General features: G+C 40.0%; 1 protein-coding gene across 1 annotated transcript in view; it reads right to left on the bottom strand.

The window, feature by feature from the left end:
• LOC103141942 (niban-like protein 1) overlaps positions 1-21,660 on the bottom strand; it is a 40,148-nt gene that overhangs the window by 13,123 nt on the left and 5,365 nt on the right. Inside the window, exons 2-5 of the mRNA XM_007557775.2 lie at positions 5,285-5,415; positions 3,697-3,825; positions 3,498-3,603; positions 3,170-3,337 (exon numbers count right to left, since the gene is read on the bottom strand). Of these exons, the coding sequence (XP_007557837.2) occupies positions 3,170-3,337; positions 3,498-3,603; positions 3,697-3,825; positions 5,285-5,415 (534 nt within the window). The remainder of the gene's footprint in view (positions 1-3,169; positions 3,338-3,497; positions 3,604-3,696; positions 3,826-5,284; positions 5,416-21,660) is intronic.

Here is a 21,660-nt window from a genome sequence, read left to right as displayed (position 1 = left end):
TAATAACCAATTAAGGGACAGTTCTACCAAGCTCTGGCTGCTTTAGCACAAACTTGCTGGGATGAACTGACATCATGAACCTTTATACCTGGAGATGTCATTTTTCCAAAACCACCCTGTGACTGTCAGGAAGCAGACGAAAAAAGACAATCTATAGTTCCAACATCACTGACTAAACAATTACAAAACCACCATGAAGCCACTATTGATGCCATTCAAAGTTGTACTTTTTAATCTGCTGCCTGCACTAATTAAGTAATTTAGACAGCAGCTCCAAACTGTGGAGTAACTGTAGGTCTTTAGCAAACACCTGGCCATGTTAGTTAGTTAAAAGGGCCTCTGCTAAAGCAAACAGCAAAAGTGAAGTAGGAACAAAGCTCCTGTCATGTTCCTCTAGGCCAGGGCCCATACATTGCACAGTGAACCGAGAACAATACTTATCAGGAAAGTGTGGCAGTGCATCAAAGGATTTACATTCTTTCCCACTTTCAGCCGCATGTTAGTTTCACACAGAGTTTGATAAAATTTCTGGAAAACAAATTACGGGTTTTTCTTTCAAAAATACAATGACATGCCTTAGTGAAGTTAAAGGAGTGCAGCCTGAATTGTTCATGGTACCTGTGATATGCTACCTGAGATATTTAGTCCTTTGGTTCAACAGTGCGTACTTCCTCATGGCATCGGACAATTACTCCTCAACCCTATCCATCCTGCACACTGGCTGAAAAATCAGTTTGTGGAAGTGAAGTAGTTGTGGCTATTCTCAGTATAAATAACACAACAATGAAATTCTGACAACTCACACAATATTCTCATGTTGAGAGGTGGTCAAAAAGTTTGCCAGGAGGGTTGTGACAAAAAGGGGTGAACAACATGTTGCCAAGGGCCTGGATAAAAACCAACTCTTATAACACAGGACCATATGAGGGCACAATAGGTAAGGACAAGAGAACTGTTGTGTCATCTGCTATTATATTACAGACTAAGGAATGAGTCATCACCCCAATCCGTTCAACATAAGGAGCTGCAACGTCAGCAGCACACATCCCCTGGTTTTGTGCCAAATACACAGAAATAAAAGCACAGTTTAAAGATGATGACATCACCACTGCTAGGGAAGTTGCTGTATTTCAACAGTTTGCCTCCAGCAGTTCGAGAGGTAAACAGACCAAACATTGCCCAATAAGACTGAGCCAGACAGCCAGTTTCTCATGGTAGACTGAGGTTGGAAGGCTGTGAGCCACTCCTATCAATATGGGTTTTTAGTTTTGAACACCCACAGATATGACTAAAGAGATTTTGTTTCATTCAGTTCACTCAGTGTTTGTGTCTCATAGGATGTTTGCCTTTTTGTAAAGCATTTCGAGATACACTTGGTGTGACTTACTGGAACTGACAGGTTTCTGACTGACTGTTTCACTGCTGCCCTTTGGTCGGTTTCAGGATTCATTTCAGGTTTAATTTCTGAATCACAGAACTTAATTCTGGATGTGACAAATATCTCTTAACCACAGATCTGGAAAAAAATATAATATGTTGAACAAGTGGTGAAAGCAGTGAATATGTTCAAGGTAAATGGACTGGTCAAAGTCATTAACAGGAAGGAAGAACAAAAAGCACAATATAAAGCCAGTCCATTCCCTTCCATGAATGCAGAACCTTTGGTTGTTTGCCATTTTAGATGAGGTGTGTGTTAACAAGGTAATTGTTGCTCTGCACCAAAAAGTGTCTATCAGTCTAAAGTGGGAACAGCTGGTAACAGAAGGAAAATATCTAAAAAAAATTGGAAATTTTCCAAGGAGCTGATTTCCCAGCAAATTTACCCAGGGCTTAGCCCATGCATTGTTCGGAAAACTCACAAAAGAAAAAAACAAAAACAAAAACAAAAGCATGTTTAGAGGTTAAGACAAGACAGTTAAATAATTACTGAAGTAGAGAAACCTTCTCTAAGTATATGGTCACGCTTCTAGTGCTGCATCTGATCAAACAAAGACACTTCTTAATTAGTATGCTTTGGAAATATGAGACCAATGTAAAACCGTTTGGCCAAAGTAAATAGTGCAGCATTTGGCTAAAACAATGGATACCTGTACAAACACACTATGCTGTCTGTCAAGCATGGTGATGGGAGGCAGATGATTTGGGCTTTTTTTGCAAAAGGTATTCTACAGTCAAATGTGAGGCTCTCTGTCCAAAGGTTGAACTGTGATTGGAACTGGGTCATTAACACAACAATAACTTCAAACACTTCAGTAAATCTGGAACAAAATCCTGAAAATGAGGAGAACGAAGGTGTTGCTTTGGCCCAGTCAAAGTTTAGACCAGTACTTCATTAACATGTTGAGGTGGAAACATGAGAGTGCTGTACACAAATCACTTTCTGCAAACCTCAGTGAACAATGACATGATCCTATCATCCGTTTAACCTCATCAGTCTCTTGGTGATGGGAGAGGCTGATAAACTGAAGCAGAACATGATTTGCTGAGGCTGTTCCTGCTTAAGCTGGTTTGCACACACTGGGAAAGCTCTGCTGAGTTTATCAATTTCTGTATTCTGTTTTTTTTTTTTTGTTTGTTTGTTTCTTTGTTAATTAAACAGCAAATTACTGATTGGTTCTCTAGCAGTCACTGGGCGAGAGGCAGGTACACCCTGAACTAGACCATTGCAGGTCTGGATCAGGGCTGTTGATGTGTCAAAGTATTTCTGATTCTGATTTCAGTATTTAACTGATTTAAGATTTGGTGCTGAACAGACAACAGATGCTGTAGCTCAGGGGTCACCAACTCCAGTCCTCAAGGGCTACCATCCTGCAACCTTTAGATTCACCTTTGCTCCAAAATGTCTGAATTCCCTCACCAGCATTCATACCTCTCTGCAATAGGCTGGAAACGAACAGTTTATTTGATCCAGGTGTGTTTGAGCAGAGACACTTCTAAAATTTGCAGAATGGTGGCCCTCAAGGACTGGAGTTGGTGACCCCTGCTATAGCTATTCACTCCAGCTGCAGAGAGTATGCTGTAGTCCTCTAGTTGGGGGGAAAAAAAAAAAACCTACCTCTGATAATACAATCAACAGTCTTGGATTAGGCAGTAATATTTGTATAACTTGGTTATCAGTTGATGTATTTAATCTAGCATTCTCTGTCGACAATTAGCTGGCAGCTCTTACCATCGTTTGCATGTCTAACACAGTCCTGAAGGACAGCATGCCACTTCTGCTGCTCTTTCTCCGTCTCCACACAGAAGAAGTAGTGTCGGGCGTAAGGATGCCACAGCATCAGAGGAAACTGGGAAGGAAACTTTAGGAAGGGAGCGCTTCCCACCTTGGCTTTTACACCTGAAATAATGTATGAGATGCAGAAAGCAACACACTGAGCATTACATAGTGACATCACAACGGAACAGCACCGTGTTCTGCTGTCCTCACCGAAAATACAGCAGCTTCAGCTGACTGAGGCACCCAGCAATGGTGTCTCAGTCACCAATGCAATACTCACCAGGCAGACTGCTGCTGATTAGGTCCATGTACTGCTCCATAGAGTTCAGCACTTTGTAACCAGCACAGTTAATGGTTCCTTTGGGAGGCAGGTGTTTGTCATAAGTCTGGAAGGTTAAAAAAAAAAAGCAGGAGGTGTGTTAATGCGCCGGTGAAGCCAGTCGGCAAAATTCTTAAGCTGTCCAGCCAGTCTCGCTTACTGCTTTGTTGTCGTAGTAACTGATATTGTAAGTGTCGGGGACAAAGAGGAAGCGATTTCTCCATTTCTTGTTCTCCTCCAAGCACTGGAAGATTGATCCTGAGAAGATGGATTTGTTCACCAAAGGGTTCTGTGAGAAATAACACACTTTAACTAAAAGCTGAAGGAAAACCAAAGAATATCCCTTCATCCCATATTTAAAAATAAATCTACATAAAAAAGTTATCCTATTTTACAGTTATTTATAGTTGTTTTTTCTTTACCAGCAGGTTCCATCATAGAAAAGTCAATGAAATTCTTTCAAGTCATTTCGTTCTTCAAATGACTTGAAAGTCTGACCCATGGGACAGACCTTTGCCTAAATAAATGTAAGTAAGGTACAAACGCAGAAAGCATTTGCATGTAGCCTCGTTTTATGTGAAGACTTATATCAGACCTTAACTTGTTAAACATCTGCATGTTTTTTAGCTGTTCGGTCCTGCAAATTAGAAGAGAATGCTTGTCTTGTGTTAGACTTTTTGGAGCTACAAAACCTTGTGCTCAATACTGATTTAACGTCATACCACAAGTATGTAATGTAATGTAATCTGGACTGAACATTAGGCATTAATCTTAGCATGGCCTGTGAATTTTGCAACATTCTGCAACATGTGAGTTTGTGAAAGAAGCTTTCTGTTGCCTGCTAAGCTTTAAACATGAAAATAAAGTTGGGAACAGACGACACCAGTTTAACAGTAGTCACTAAGACTTGAGGTTCACTCTAAAAGACTGTTTCCGTTTCATGACAAAGATTGAGGATCACACACTTAACTAGCAAATGGATCACAGACTACAGAATTGACTAAATTAAACAACTAAAGTCAAATGGACACATTCGACTCTCATGAAAATGAGAGCAACAGTTTGAAGGAACAAACATACCAATAGGTGGCAGATAGAGATGATGCTCTCAGAATTCAGACAGACTACACACGTGAAGAAAATTATTGGTACCCTTCTATTAATGACCCAGGAGCCCACAGTGGTAAGGCTGGGCAATAAATCAATAACAATATATCATAAAAGACACATGATCAACATCAATAGAAAAAAAATACATTCAATAGAATATTCTATAAATCAATTGAATTCTGATCCAGAACTGCACGTCTCAATTCCTTGTGGGCCAGAGTCTTGCACATTGCCCTGTACAAAAAGTTGCAGCAGACTGGCCCTTGATGCCTGGAGTCTGAGACCACTGCAGCTGATGACCGTCTCACAGACAGCTAAGCTGGATGGATTGCATCAACTAACTCGCACTCGCTTTAGTTACCTAGCAACAAAATGTTGAGTAACTTGTGCACCATACTCAGTCTTTGGCCACTTTATTAGAACTTTATTATTAACTCTACTGGTTTATAGGCGTATACTCTGCTGCTTTTAATTGCCTTCTTTAAAAAAAGAGAACTTGTATTTGCTTTGCATGCACAGGAATGCAAGTTGCAATGACTAACCCTTGAAAGCGCCTTTTTGATGTGCCCTCCATGAGCTGTCTCAATATTCACAGAGAACAGGATAACTGTGTGTAGGGTTGAGTGTGAGTCCCTTACCTTGCGCTGTAGTAGCTGTGGCTGTAGGCCGCCTCCTCCCTCTAAGTCAAAGCGAACTTTGTTGAAAAGAGCTACAGCGTACTGTTGCTCATACAGATGCCCAAACTCAGCCATCACCACCCCAGTCCGGGCTGAAACACAATACAGAGCAGAAGTTAGACTCCCATGGCATCTATACAGTGTATATTGTTTCATATGTCATAATTCAAACAAAAGAGCACAACAGCTTCAACCAGTGATGACTTAATAGGAGGCACCAAAGAGGCTCTTCCTCTCTGTTTGTGAGAGGGTCTCAAACAGACATCAGCAGTGTTGAAGAACAAGATAGATCACCATCTATCTACCTCACTAGTTTGGTGAAAACCAGTGAGATAGCCTGCTAAACACTGATATTTTTATGCAACTCTAACCCCAATGAAAATTATTGGTGTTTGACAACAAGGATCAAATTATTCTAAGGATCCTGCTAGTTACAGGATAATATAATCTCATCATTAAAGCCTAAAGAAATGTGTAAACATTCCTTATACCAAGTAGACCTAACTTACAACAATTAGTCAAAATTACCCTGCTACATACTTTCACTGCGGCTGACTGTAATCATTAATGACCTGACCCATATTCAGTCTTTGAACAAATATGGAAAAATTATCAACCAGATATTTGTGTGTGTCATAAGGGAAATGAAAGTTCATTGTGAAATCATGTGAACAAAAAAATCCAGTATGCAAGAACAACATGGGTACAGAAGCAGAAATAAGTTTTTTTTTAATACAGGAGGATGGAAGACAAAACGAAGTGAGTACACTGATGATTACAGATTATCAGTGATCAACATAAAGATTACTTACATCTTTAGGTTGAATTTAACCTGACTGCTTTGTGCAGCAGGTTTGCAGGTCCTAAGCAGTGCATACTGCTGTCTGCTATTTTTATACGACAAACAGCAGCAAATACGGAAAAGCTAAATACCAAAGTTGGATTGTTTTTTCTTGTCAGCAACGACTCTAGTTTGCTGACCTCCCAGAAACAACTACACCACTGTTTTTTTCCTGCTAATATTTACCCTTTGGATAACTGGGTGGCCTTTCAAAACCTGTAACTTAATGTCTGCTGTGTTTTGATCATGGACTGCCACCATAGCAACATTTCTTAATTTGTTGGACATGGAAGCAAACATTCAGTCCAGAAGACAAATTAGTACATCTGTTGGGAAACATTTATAATGATGTTGTGGTGCACAACTATGTTCAAATCTGATCCAGTAGCAAAAGTAGAGACAACTGCCACTCCCCCGTGAGTGGAACAGCAGCTCATCACTATGGGGAGTGACTAAATCCAGACATTGATGCTTACCAAGGAGTCACAGAGTTCATAAGTTTCCACATGCTTTCCAATTTCAACAAACACTCAGAACTTGTAAACCTTCATGACCCCTTAAGAAATTCCTCCCTGTGCCTGCACATCAAGAGATCCAATAGATGCTTTTTCCCTTCTAGCAGAAAGAAATCTCAACTTCAGAAGGGACCAAAAGTAGTGTGCATAAAGAGAACTATAGATTTGAACCCACTTGTTCCTTATAAACAGGAAATGCTTTTGCATTTATTGAAGGAATAGAAAGGTATGAAATTTCTGAAACTGTCACTCACTCCCAAAAATCACAAAAGCCTGAGTCTTAATCTGTATACCGTTACTTTGTTGTGATACCTTTTAAGCACCCACTTTAACAGTAAAATTTTTCTCAATCAAAAGCCATTCAGGGGTTGATGATACTAATGTTCTTGTCTAATCTGAGCATAGCTGCAATAAAACAAGCAATATTCCATGTGCAAAATGTTTCATATCTGTAAATTGCTAAAAATGAAGTGTTACAACTCTGCTTTGAGAAACTTAATTTACATGGTTAAAAAAGATTGGGCTCTGCAATCTCTGGAGATGAGGTTGCCAAGGTGGTTAAAGAGCGCCTCAGTGGTGGATGAGATTTGCCTGTGACCCTCAGGAAGCCTTGAGGGTGACCTCCAGGAGCATGGGGTACCTGGCCCTTTGATACGGGTTGTTAGGTCCCTGTATGACCGGTGTCAGAGTCTGGTCTGCATTGCCAGCAGTAAGTCGGGCTTGTTGCCAGTGAGAGTTGGACTCCGCCAAGGCTGCCCTTTGTCACCGATTCTGCTCACTACTTTTATGGACAGAATTTCTAAGCGTAGCCGAGGTGTGGAGGGGATCCGTTTTGGTGGCCTTAGGATCACATCTATGTTTTTTTGCGGATGATGTGGTCCTATTGGCTTCATCAGGTCGTGATCTGCAGCTCTCGCTGGAGCGGTTCGCAGCTGAGTGTGAAGCGGCTGGGACGAGGATCAGTGCCTCCAAATCTGAGGCCATGGTCTTGATCTGGAAAAGAGTAAAGTGTCTTCTCTGGGTTGGGGAAGATGTTCTACCCCAAGTGGAGAAGTTTAAGTAACTCGGGATCTTCTTCACCAATGAGGGAAAAATGGAGCGAGAGATCAACAGATGGATTGCCACAGCGTCTGCAGTGAAGCGGACACTGCAGATGCAATAAATAAATGTATCGGTCTGTTATGTTCAAGAGAGAGCCGAGCCAAAAAGCAAAGCTTACTGGTTCATCTACTTTCCTACCCTCATCTATGGTCATGAACTTTGGGTCATGACCGAAAGAACGATGTCACGTATACAAGCAGCCGAAATGAGTTTTCTCCATAGGGGGTCTGGGCTCTTCCTTAGAGATAGGGTGAGAAGCTCAGTCATCCGGGAGGGACCCAGAGTAGAGCAGCTGCTCCTTCACGTCGAGAGGAGACAGTTAAGGTGGCTCGGGTATCTGGTTAGGATGCCTCCTGGACACCTCCCTGGTGAGGTATTCGGAGCACATCCCATTGGCAGGAGGACCAGGGGAAGGAAAACCCAGAGTATGCTGGAGGGGCTATGTTTCTCGGCTGGCCTGGGAACGCCTTGGGATTCCCCCGGATTCTCCCAGAGTGAAGTCCGGGCGTCCTGAGGCCGCTACCACCAGTCACCTGACCCAGGACAAGCGGCGGATGGATGGATGGACGGACGGATGTGTCAAATCTGATTTCCAAAATTAAATCTTTGATAAATGGCTGGACTTAAAATGTCCAACAGCAGGGTGAATGAAATAAAATAAACGATTCCTTTTTTATGGGCTTAGATTGAATCCAACATTATCATTTGTATCTTAATACGTTTTTCTTTTCATTCCCAGAATTGTACAACAGTATGTATAATATGACTACTATTAATATAAATTGGTGGTTAATGATATGAGAGACTTATCTAGACATATAGAGAAAACACTGGCCTCAGATTCATGCTGAATAGTTTCGGTGTTGTGCTGAGATAACAGCCATGGAGCTGTTCCTGAAACCTTCATCAGGACGCTAAGAGATGCAGACAAATTAAACAAGGCAATCAATGACATTAAGCTAAACTAATGTCTACTCCGATACAATTCTGAGACTAAATCACTTAAGTATAAAATGTGTTTAGCTGATGGATGAAAGAGCTACCATATGATAACACACTTGTCTTTTAGAAGTTGGTCCTGGAACACAAAGGAGGAGTATTGAGCTGGGTACTGATGGGAGCTTTATAGCTGACAAAAGAATCAAATGGATGAAAGATGTTGATGTTACATAAATCCTGAGGCAACATCTTCACTTTTGTCATGTGGGAAAAGTCTGGAGACTTGTTTCACTTTCTTTGTTGCTTTCAGAACAGAGCCAATCTCCAATAGCAACACTATGCGTCCTCGGATTGACCTCTTCAACATTCAGAAAAACGGTATTGGATGCTGTTGAAAAAAGGATGTTGAGCCCACCCACCCTACATAGTCAGGAACCCAGAATGAATTGGATACATTTCATTCAATGGTGACTGGTAATCACTGAGACTCAAAATTAAATTCAATCTGCATTTCATGGGAAGGATGCTTCCCAGCTGCCACTGCAGCAGGGAGGAGGATGACCAACTGGAGCCCATCAGCTCTGTGTTGTGGCTAGAAACGCTGCTTTTACATTTAGAGCTGTGTAACTAAGTGTTCTGCTAAAACCATTAGTTATCCAAATGTAATTATAAATTATTGGCTGAACCAAGATATGAAGAATCAAATTGATGAGAATTCCAGGGAATGATCAAGCACTGCAAGACAGCATGTTGTACTCTAGTTCTGAAGTAGGTTTTCTTCCACAGTAAGCTTCTAACTCGGTCATCAACATTTTCCCTCTGTGGTCTTTTTCTGGATCAACTTTGAGATATTATATATATATATATATATATATATATATATATATATATATATATATACACACACACACACACACACACACACAGAGCAGCACTGAACCAATGCTGCTCTATGTGCCTAATGTGTCATTCCCTAAATAAGAAATGCAACAGTCAGGAGAGGTCAGTATGATGAAAGTTAAACTCTTCTGTTTTGAACTTTGCATTGTTGCTGTTGAATGTGTTCTTTAGGCAAAGAACTATGGAAAAACACAAGGTTATTGTCGTCTGGCTAGCTGACAGGAAGCCTCAAGAGGACTGTGATCTTTATCTTAAAAAAGTAAGAGAGCATGTTTTACTGCAAGTTGTTTTGGAGGATATTAAAGGGTTTTTCCACATATTTTCCATTTTCATTTGTTTTGGTATTTTTGGCATGGATCCTGCCTGCGTGTATGTTTTTCTGAAGCTTTCTCACCATCATTCCCTAAACTCCACAACATGTAATATGTGAACAGAACAACTGGACCAAGAAAAGTTTCATTGTACTGAAAATATAATACACTTCATTGCCAAATGTATTTGTTTGTCTACACCAATATAAAAACTTAAGTGACACATCCCATTCATCTTTCAGCTCAACTTTTCATCTACAACAGCTTCAACTCTTCTGCAAATGCTTTATGCGAGGCTAGACAGTGTTTGTGTAAATTCTCTCTCGCTTCTAGAATCCCAATCTGTAAGGTTCATCACTGATGTTGGGTAAGAAAGTATAGCTTCTTTTCTCTGCAGAATTATGCCAATTTGGATGAGGTGAAAGTATCTTTTCTCTCTCTTTTTGTAACTTCATATGTTAAATGGAGAAAGAGCCATAAAATTTTCCTATTCAAGCAGGTACTTAGTGTCTGCAGTTTGTATGTATATTCTTGGGCAGCAGAGATGCACTATATTACCAAAAGTATTCGCTCACCTGCCTTGACTCACATAAGAGATTAAGTAACATCCCATTCTTAATACATAGGGTTCAATAATACGTTGTTCCACCCATCACAGCTAGAACATCTCAAACTCTTCTGGGAAGGATGTCCACAAGGTTTAAGAGTGTGTTTATGGGGATTTCTGACCATTCTTCCAGAAGTGCATTTGTGAGGTCGCACTCTGATGTTGGACGAGAACGCCTGGCTCTCAGTCTCCACTCTACTTCATCCCAAAGATGTTCTATCGGGTTGAGGTCAGGTCAGTTATGTTCATCCACAGCACTCTGCCAGCCGACCTCTTAACACTATGCACTTCAGCATTCACTGACTCTGCTCTGTCAGTTTACGTGGTCTACCACTTTGTGACTGAGTTGCTGTCATTCCCAAACACTTCCATTTTCTTATAATACAGCCAACAGTTGACTGTGGAATATTTAGGAGCGAGGAAATTTCACAACTGGATTTGTTGCACAGGTGGCATCCTATCACAGTTAAACGCTGGAATTCACTGAGCTCCTGAGAGCGACACATTTCACATATGTTTGTAAAAACAGTTTACATGCCCAAGTGCTTCATTGTATACACCTGTGGCCATGGAAGTGACTGGTACACCCGATTCCAGGATGGGTGGGAAAATATGTTTGGCAATAAGATTTACTACTCAGCTTTGTGGCCCATGTTGGTAATTTCTGCCTATATGCTGCCCTCAGGTTAAGCTTCACACTTCAGCTGATGTGTTTACACATAATCAAGATTTTATTAGAGAGGAACAAGAGTTAGAGGGGACTGCATTGTTCCTCTCAGAAGGCAAACTTACAGTCAGTGTGCATTTTCAGAGCTGCATAGGAGTGAAACTCCATTCCAATGAATATTCCAGAACTAACCTGCTCAAAATACACCTAAAAGCTGGTTTATTTAAAGTCAGACATGCCACCAACCCAGGAGCGCTGCCAGGAATCTTGGGCCCCATGACAACAAATTATATTGTTGATTAGATTTGGAAAAAAATAATTAAAAGGTGATACATACAATAGGGTGAATACTTTTTACCCTGATTGTCCAAGGGAAGGGTTCAGGATGCAGCACTTTGGCCATTACAAGACTTTCCATGAAGCTCTCTACATACTGTTCTTTAAATAATCTGAAAACCACGTTAAGTTTGGAAGTCTGTTGTTTCTACAGAAAGTTAGTGACTTCTCCTGCACCGGTGCAGGATTTTATACACATGTTGACATAATTATATCACCTGAATTCAATAAATTCAGGTGTTATAATGGAGGAGGAAGTATACTTTTGGCAGGATAGTGCATATAGCTGCTTAAAGAGCGACTGTGAATGTAAGAGAAAAATGTATTTATATAAAGTTGAGTCATTGTTTTGTCTCAAAACAATAAATTGTTCAGCTAAAGTTATTATGGAAGCCAAGTAGGATGTCTAAAGTCCAGTGGTGCTTAGTTAATGTTTAGTGTTCATGATTTTCTTTCCACAGACATAATTCTGAGAATACACATCTGATAACATTGTTTTGCACACTAGTGAAACTGGATCATTTTAACCACTAAATTGTGCTTCTTGGACAAAAAATGACCCATAACCTGGAATCAACAACCTCCTGCCTTTCTGTGGTCCCCACAAACACCAGAATATCTGGGTTGGACCAAAAATTCTACAGATTGAAAATTCTTCCATTCACTTAGATCTTCATTTACAGGGTTTGAATACAGCAAACATCAGACCTCATTTGAAAGTCCAACCCAGACCTAAATATCAATTTATTATGGGTCAATAGGTAACCTAGCCTCGTGGGCTGTGTGAGCTTTCAGATCATATAGCTGGGATTGCAGAATCAAACAGGAAATGTTTTACAACTCACAGCCTCAGTAGGGGATTTGCAAAAGAGGATTTCCCATGGTGTGAGCTCAATGTTGTGATCCCCGTGCATGCTGACCAAACGCATGCAGTGCTTTATGCAAACCCATCACACACCAGCATGTGACTGTATTTATCTGAAACTGCAAATCAACATATTTCTCACATGTAAAGAACAGTTGATGTCTCTTTTCAGTGCGAACCAACTGACTGACTGACTGCTGCTTCAATCTTTGCCTTGTACCGTCACACTGGTAAGGTTCCACTATATGTTGAAATTTTGCTGGTATCGTAAACTTACTTTAACCGTATCAGAAAGAACTGGGCTGCCATAAATATTAAATATCCAAATACGCGAGCAAAAAGTATTCAGGCCATCTTTGTCAGTAATATATTTGGTGAGGTTTGTTATTTAATGCAGCAAATTATGTTTTAGAAAGACATTACAATCTTCTGGGAAAATCATCAAGTGATCCCAACTAAGAACTAGAAGCAGCAGATGTATCCAGATGGCACTGTGTGATTAAAGCCACGTAGATGAGATGAAAGTAATCAACATATTTTTTTCCAGTCAGAGAACAGAAATCCAAGCCAGAAAGACATTAACATTTGGTTCAATATTTGTTTATCTTTTGAAAGTTATTTCATCATTGTGACAACATTACTGCACGTTCTCCTACTATTGTTCAACCCTGACTATTGGTATTTGATGTTTTTTCATCTCTGCTCCTATAAACTCTTTGATTTTCTAGAGTACGAAAATAAACTTGCCTTTATATACAGTATGTAAAGACTCTGTAGAGTGGCCATTTAAGGTATTCTGTAGATAGTCAATAGACCAGCACAGTCCAAGAGGCTGTAGTTAACCATAAATATCTGAGAAGTTGTGATTCAACAGATCCAAAAACCACATGGAGGGTGAAGCAGGGCCACATTTCAAACAGTTGGGAGTAACAATGCAGTCATCCCTGACACATTAGTCACACAGCACCAAGTTCCTCATGATAACTACATGAGAGCACTTGAGAAAACCCCCCCACACCCCGGGAGGGCCAGTGTTGAAATGAAAACTGTTCATCCCAGCTCTCAGTGTTCTTTACTTTACAACTCATCTAATCAGCTTTAAAGTTTTAGTTTTGCTGCTCTACTTGCTTTAGTCAAATTACGCACAAGAAACTTTAAGACTTAGCTGATGTTTGACTCGACTGGTTCCAATCGGGTCACAACTGAATCCAACACAGAAACACGCCAGGACAATATCATAGAATATTTACTCTTCAGTCACATTAAAACCATAAGAAAACTGATGAGGTGAAACAGAGACATCAGTAACTATATTTTGGATAGATTACATCAACTGACTATACACTCAAAATAATATGCAGTATTTGATTTCCACTTATCCATTAAGTCTTCATGTACAACTGAAACTTCATGATAGGTTCTTCGAAGTACTCAGGCTTTTCTATGCATCAGGAGCTTGTTTAGCCACAAAATAATTCAGCAGCTTTATATTTACAATTACGAGAGAAAGATTTTCCAACCTATTATGTTTTGTGTTATAGCAAGGAAAGGCAAGACAAACTGATGTTCCTAATTCATTTCGGTTTTATTTAAATGGAGCTAGTTCACAACAAAACGTAATAGGAGATTTTACAAGACAATGGGTTTCAGTTTGTATGCAGTTAAATAAAACCCATTTTATTACAGTCACAGTCAGATTCAAATTCAAATTCAAATCCAACTACAAACCCCAGAACTCTAATATGACACAGTCTTATAAAGCAGCCTGTATGCTGTAAGCTGATGACATTTGATTATGTCTCAGAACAACAGCAGGCTGTGCTGGTGCACTCAAAATGTTTTTTTTCTAAAGCCATCAACAAACAGCAAGTTACCTGATGCACTTTCAGATAAGGGTTATATCGAATAAGAGATTAGGCATATCATTTATGCACATATAAAAATACATTTTATTCCTTTAATTGCTTCATTAAAACAATTCATTATAAGAAAATTCCTAAAATCTAACATCTTGCAGGGGGTGTGCAGGTTCACCCTCTGCCCTGTGTTGCCCTGATTGACAGCGGCAAGACACTCCTGCTGGATTTGATTGGTTGTTTCTGCCATAGACTGGCACATTTCTGCAAATGGCAATGGAACCACAGGGAGGCGGCATAGAACTGTTTTTTTTTCTCAAAATTATCCATCACAAATTATCCTGTCAGTATAATGACAGTTTTAATAAATATTTACATAAAAGTTACCCACTACAGCTTTAACAGCCTCCTTATCTGTTATTATTAATGAACTAGGAAGAAAAGTTGTCACACTTGCCTTATTCCCCATTTAGAAAGGATCTAAAATCAGTTTATTTTAGTACCTATAGACATAACAATGTGAGAACTCTGAGTAAAAGGTTAACAAAGACATCAGTAAGAAAGTTTCAAACCCAGTCTTTAGGATAATCTGAGTGATGTAGGTTTCTACATTTTTCCAGGCTGGTGATCGCAATTTGGTGTGAGAAAACATATGTAAACACAACCTTACTTTGACTCCTGTTATAGCTCTGTGTTGACGAGTGAATGCCAATGTCAATTGATCTAGCCGGTCATATAAATGCTTGCAACAGACCAGGCGAGAGGCAATAAAAGCCTGAATAACCTTCTTGAGATCTTGAAAAGAGAGATAAGGCTTTGCTTCTGCAATGACAGTTGGTGAAGCTTGATTTAATAACAGCACTTTTCTGTTTGTCTAACCCAGGGTGTCAAAAGTACAGACCATGGGCTGTAACCGGCCCAACCAAAGGGTTTAGTCCGGGGATAAATGCATTATCATTATTCAATAATGATTTTTTTTTTTCAATAAACACCAGGAACACTGTGTTTTAGTCGAAGCAGACAACATGATGCAACACTACATCGGAACTAACAACAGATGGTACCACTGAGCTTCAGGTTTTGTAATAAGTGTTTGGTTTGATCGCTTTATCAGCTTTTTTTGTGGTTGGCCCTGGCCAGCCTCATCAACAAAAGGTCTTTGTCAAAAAAGAGAAAAGTACACACAGAGTGTTAGATTTTTCAAGAAAAACTGACTTATTCGTAAATGTTCATGGAGGTGAATGGAAAACCTGTGTGCCTGTGGCCAGTTTAGGTGCTTAATAAATACAATATTCAGCACCACTATAAAACTCAGCATGACTAAAAAAAATACAACAGCTTGCACTGAAAACTGAGAAAATATCCATCCATCCATCCATCCATTTTCTTCCGCTTATCCGGGGTGGGGTCGCGGGGGTAGCAGCTTCAGAATGGAGGCCCAGACTTCCCTCTGTGAGGAAACAACAATCTGTTTACACACGGAGCTGAGATGCCAGTGATTTTGCGGTGAAAACCAGCTAAGAAATTGCTAGTCAAATAGCATTAGCGTCAAAGCCGTACTGTGAGGGACAGTTCATCAAGAACTGCATGGTGAAGAATGCCGGAAATTGTGTGTCCTGAGAAGTGACGAGCTTTTGCCAATATCAGATTGACGAGAAATATCATGTCAGACAGGATATCAAATACTGCTGATTAGTTCAAAAGCTGCAGAATTCTCAGAGTCTAGAGCTAAAACAATGTTAAAAAAATCTTAGAGTGATCTGTGGTGGCATGACGGAAGTCCCTCACAAAGATCAAGGGCGTCTAAAAACATTTAGCCTTCCTACGCAATTTCACTCGATTCCCAGCTCCCTTCAATGCTACCTCTGGAATTTCCTCCCATTGACCTAAATTTCTACGGATGAATTTCAAACGGGCCAATCAACGAACAGACGTAATTGTTAGCAAAGACATTGATTTTCTGAGCCATATTGTAATCTGCCTGTAGTTTTCACAATGGTAGCAGAGGAAGTGAACAAAGCTATTCAGTCCATGTTAGCCACTCTTCCAAGTATTGAGCAATTATAATCGAAGCAAGAGGAATGTACAAACTTGTTGGTACCCCTCGGTCAATGAAAGAAAACCCACAATGGTCACAGAAATAACTTGAATCAGAAAGGTAATAATGAATAAAAATCCTATGAAAATGGACAAATGAAAGTCAGATGTTGCTTTTCAAACATGCTTCAACAGAATAATTTTAAAAGATAAACTCATGGAACAGGCCTGGACAAACATGATGTCCACTAATTGGGCATATGTATAGGACTACAGGTAGTCCTGCTTTGTTGCATCTGGCACAGGGTGTCTTGAATCTGTGCAGGGTATAGTGACATATCAAGACTATCAAGGGATTCCACAGAGAAATGTGCTGCACAGTGTCAGAAAGCTTGGTCTCTGTATCAGGTCATGGGTCTAGCAACAGGATAATGACCCAAAACACACAGCTAAAAACATCCAAAAATGACTAAGAGGAAAACATTGGACTATTCTTAAGTGGCCTTCTATGAGCCTTTGCAAAGAGTTGAAATATGCCTCTTCACCTTGCAAACCTGAGACAAGTGGAGCAGTTTGCTCAGGAGGAGTGCGCCAAAATACCTGCTGAGAGCTGCAGAAGTCTCATTGACAGTTATAGCAATAGTTTGATTGCAGTGATTGCCTGAAAAGATTGTGCAACAAAATATTAAGGGTACCACCATTTTTGTCCAGGCTTGTTTCATGAATTAATTTTTTTTAAATAATTCTGTTGAAACATGTCTGAAAAGCAATGTCTGACTTTCATTCGTCAATTTTCACAGAATTGGCATTCATTATTACCTTTGTCAGATTGAAGTTATTTCTGTGACCATTGTGGGTTTTCTTTCATTAAGTGAGGGGTACCAACAATTTTGTCCATGTGTGCATATGGGCTACGTACAAGATATTTTGAAAAAAAGACCTGTATTTTTCCTCCATAATTTTGATTATAGTAAAGATGGTTATTTAAGGTTATTTAAGTGGTTCCAAGCAATTTTGTCCACGTGTGTATATGAAAAGTATATTCCTAGCTATTCCTGGCACACTACTTACATCACAGCCAAACATTAACAATTGGGTAAAATCAGATCCAGTTGATTAAGACTGCAAGCAATCACTTTTCCAAACCCAAGTGTTTCTCAATTCCGGTCCACGGGCCCCCACCCCCTTCTCCTTGCCCTGTATATCTTAGATGAGTCTCTGCTCCACAACACCCGATTCAAATGACTGCATGACCTTCTCTGTATGCCATCAAGTGCCGCAGAAGTCTGTTAATCACCCACTTATTCAAGTCAGGTGTGGAAGAAGGGAAACCACTAAAACATGCAGGGCAGTGCTTCCTGAGGACTGGGATTCAGAAACACTGGTCTAGACCCTCTGTGCAAAGTTTTGTAAAAACTACTTTCTCCAAATCTTTGGAAGAAAGTTTGGACATAGGCCAGCAGTTGGAGAGAACAGTTGGGTCAAGGTTGTTTTTTTTTTTCTTCCAAAGAAGGGTACATAGTGCATGTAGATTTAGCATTACAAGAAACTGTAATATAGTTATATAATATAGTACTTATATAGTAATAAGTACCAGAGTTCTCTGTTAACAACCAAAGCAAACGGAACAGATAATCTGAGGTTAAAAAAACAGGAATACCATAAACGTATCTTAAAACATTCAGTTACAGCGTCTCCACTCAGTCCCACATTCCACAAATTATGTCTCCCGTTCCCCCCACCCCTCCACCCTGTGTACTTCAACCCCAGAGCACAGAGAGCAGAGTAAGCTTGTCCTGTGCATCTAGCTAACTCTTTGTTGTGCTGCAGCCAGCTCCCAGATTAATTGTCCCTTGGGCCTCCATGGTGCTGAGGTCATCTACAGTGCTGTCTTCCATCACTGAGGTAACCTGATCACACCAATAGGGTGTTCTCATGGAATCTATTCTTAAAACTTAAGGTTCATTCAACATCTTCAGATAATTGGGATCTCAGAGATCCCCATTCCTCTAACACAGCCTAATGAGACCCTCAACTTAATTTTTCCACGTTCCACCCCATTTTCTCCACACTGCTTAAATAACATTCCACTGAGACAGACCCACACACTGACTCATAAATAAAGCCTGTGTTCCCACAGTGCTAATGGCAGCACCAAATGTTTAGCTGAACTTCAAGGCAAATATGGAACCAGGAGCATAAGACTGGATGTGAAATAAGTACACACCGATGGCTGGGCTCAGGTTCTGACGCTGGTGAAGACTGCAATCTGGTGGTTGTGAAATACTAAAATATTCCAAATCCCTGAACATAAAGCTGGACAAAGCATTATCCTGATGTGGAAGAAGAATACTGGATTTGTACAAGTTGGTGGGTGTGCCTTGTTGCAGAACTGTATGTTTAACTAGTCAACATCTAGTGAAATTGAAGCACTTGAACTGTAGCTTTGAATTTAATAAAAACAAGTTTCCTTAGTTTGTACCCTCCCCCTCATCCCTACTCTGTGAGTTCCCTCATGATGCAACTTTCTTGAAACTGTCCTATTTTCAGGGGTTACTTAATGGGATCACTTATAGAAGATATCTGTTGGTGCAGGGTTCTCAAGTATTTCCTGTTTCCTGTCCCCTCACCCACTGACCCACCAGACTGGTTCTTTGTCTGCATGGAGCAAGCCTTTAGGACTGTTCAAGGATTCAAGGATTCTTTATTGTTATACCACCCTTTGCTCTTTTGTGGTGCACAATTTGGACTCAGGTCCCAGATTAAGAAACTTACTACACAAAAATAAATAAATAATAAAGTAATTTATGTGATGTATAGATATGTGTGTGTGTGTGTGTGTGTGTGTGTGTGTGTGTGTAAAAATTTCTGGGATTACACTGAATTAGGTGCAGCTTGAGCTCAGGAGTCTGACGGCTGAAGGGAATAAACTATTTCTCAACCTGGTGGTCTTGCTCCAGAAGAGAGCAGCTGAAATAGTCTGTGTGCAGGATGAGTGGAGTCCTTCATGATGAGAAGCGCCCTCCTCCTGCATCATGTTGTGTAGAGGTCCGAGGTGGAGGAAAGGCTGCTCCCCAGGGCAGTCTTAACCACCCTCTGCAGAGCCATCTTCTCAGGAGCAGTGCAGTTGCTGTGCCACATGTTGATACAGGTGCAGAAAACGCTCTCCACCACACAGTGATAGAAGCTCCTCAGAGTTTCCAAGACAGACTCCCTGCAGCTTCCTGAGTAAGTAGATGCTGGTGGGCCTTCCTGACCAGATGGGAGGTGTTGGTACTCTAAATGAGGTCAATGGATATATGCACACCCAGGTACCTATAGCTGGAGACCACCTCCACAGCTGCTCCTCTGATGTGCAGGGGTTGAAATCCATCACCATCTCCTTGGTTTTATTCACAATGATGCAGAAATTATTTTCTCTGCACCACCACTGTCCCAGGTGTTCCACCTCCTCTCTGTAAATGGACTCATCACTGTTCATGATGCATCATACTACTGCTGTGTCGTCTACTTGTTGCTATAGTGTTGTTACACATGTGCCTTTAGAATCCAAGTTTTGTACAATGTGAAACCCCTGACTAGAGGAGGTTAACCACACAACACATGCAAGTTCAACTGGTTTCTTTAAAGCAGCTGTTTAAACAGTAAGCAGATGACAAAATAAAGGTCTAGGTAGGACATGTTACTTCTCACAATTCACTTCAGATTTGCAAATACCACACTAACTTAACATCTGAAGGCAGATGCAAGAGGAAGATGTTCAACTCATATTTAGTCACTTTTGCAATTCTGTGATCAGAAATTCATGCAAAAATCAAATTTCTGCATTTTTTGTGTTACTGCACAATTGTGAATTTCTTGAAATCTTTTGGCAAAAATGGCCAAAAATATTGGTTTAAGTGACAGCTCTCTGCAATATTCTTCTTGCTTTTACTTCACAGCTGCTTCAGCCTTACTTGATGTTAAGTTATAGTTTGTGACCCATGTCACAAAAAAAGTCATATTTAGCATCATAAACAAGCTGAACAAACTGAGCAAAGCAGAATCCTTAGGTTCTCCATGAGAGTTGGGATAATTATCTTGCATACCCTGTAATACAGTACTTTTGGAAGGTCTTTAATGTGGAAAAAAAATAAATAAATTTGTTGCAAATATTTCTAGCGAAGCACCACATAATCAATTTTGATTGATTATGACAGAGTAACAGGAGATCCAGACGATGACCAAAAGTAGTATATATAGGATGTATTGGGGATGTACTGCTGATCTCACATTTGTGTTTTTATGTATTTTTTTTGTTTTGGTTTTTTTATGTATTTTTTTTGTTTTGGTTTTTTATGTATTTATTCATGGTTATCGTCCTTTTGGATGGGCTTTTATTGTTGTGTTGCAGTTTTGCCCCTGCTTCCAAGATACATTTCTCCTATGGGAGACTAATAAAATTATCTTATCTTATCTTATCTTGATTCCAAAAAAGAATTGCAAAATTATGGAAGGAGCAATATCCAGCTGTATAGAATCCAAGCTGATAAAAATGTTATTCAGAACAATCCAATTCCTTCCAATCACATTCTTTTCAGATTCATGTACATACAGTCAATGGCTTCACAATATCAGGCAAATTAACATTTTTTCACAATGTACCCATTACCAGCATCTCAGCCACCAAAACTATATGCATTCCATGTGGACATCATAGTCTGGGAGAGTTCATTCAACGTCCCCATATATTATTGGCATGCACAGTTGCATGCATGGAATTTTAAATATACTATGCAACCTAATATTGCATTCAAGCAACGCTTGGCGATGACTAATACATATGTGGATGTTGCAAAGGTAACTGGGACTTGATATATTATGTTGTACTGAACAATCAAAACCAGTTGATTGTATAAAGATAAAGTAAACAGCTGAAGCCCAACTGATTGTATCTAGTCTCTGACCTTGGAGCAGTTCCTCTGTCTCACTGGGGGCTGAATGACATTAGGAAAACATAACATTGCATTTTTATTATTTTCATGATGTGTTAATGAAATATTGAACCCTGCCAGGGATTGGGGAGGTGTGAATTCAAAACCAAACTCTGATGAGGACCAAAAAACTAAACTCTGGTTTTGGTTCTGTGAATTCTGGTGCAGTTCAAATGCATACATGAATGTCAAGCGGACCCCAGACTGCTCCAAAAGCAGGAAGTGGACTACAACACAGGGCCTTCTGGGTCAATCAACCAAAACAAATGCAAGGGTTTAGTGCTTGAGGAAGAAACAACAGTAACACTTTATTTGAAGGGGGTTGAATAAGACTGACATGACACTGTCAAACACCTGTCATCAGTGTTGTGTTCAAGACCACCTAACCC

This window comes from Poecilia formosa, unplaced genomic scaffold (assembly GCF_000485575.1).
Source record: "Poecilia formosa unplaced genomic scaffold, Poecilia_formosa-5.1.2 Scaffold91, whole genome shotgun sequence".
NCBI classification, from domain to species: Eukaryota; Metazoa; Chordata; class Actinopteri; order Cyprinodontiformes; family Poeciliidae; genus Poecilia; species Poecilia formosa.
Note: the sequence above shows the minus strand (reverse complement) of the source record. Positions and strands in the feature narration are given on the sequence as shown.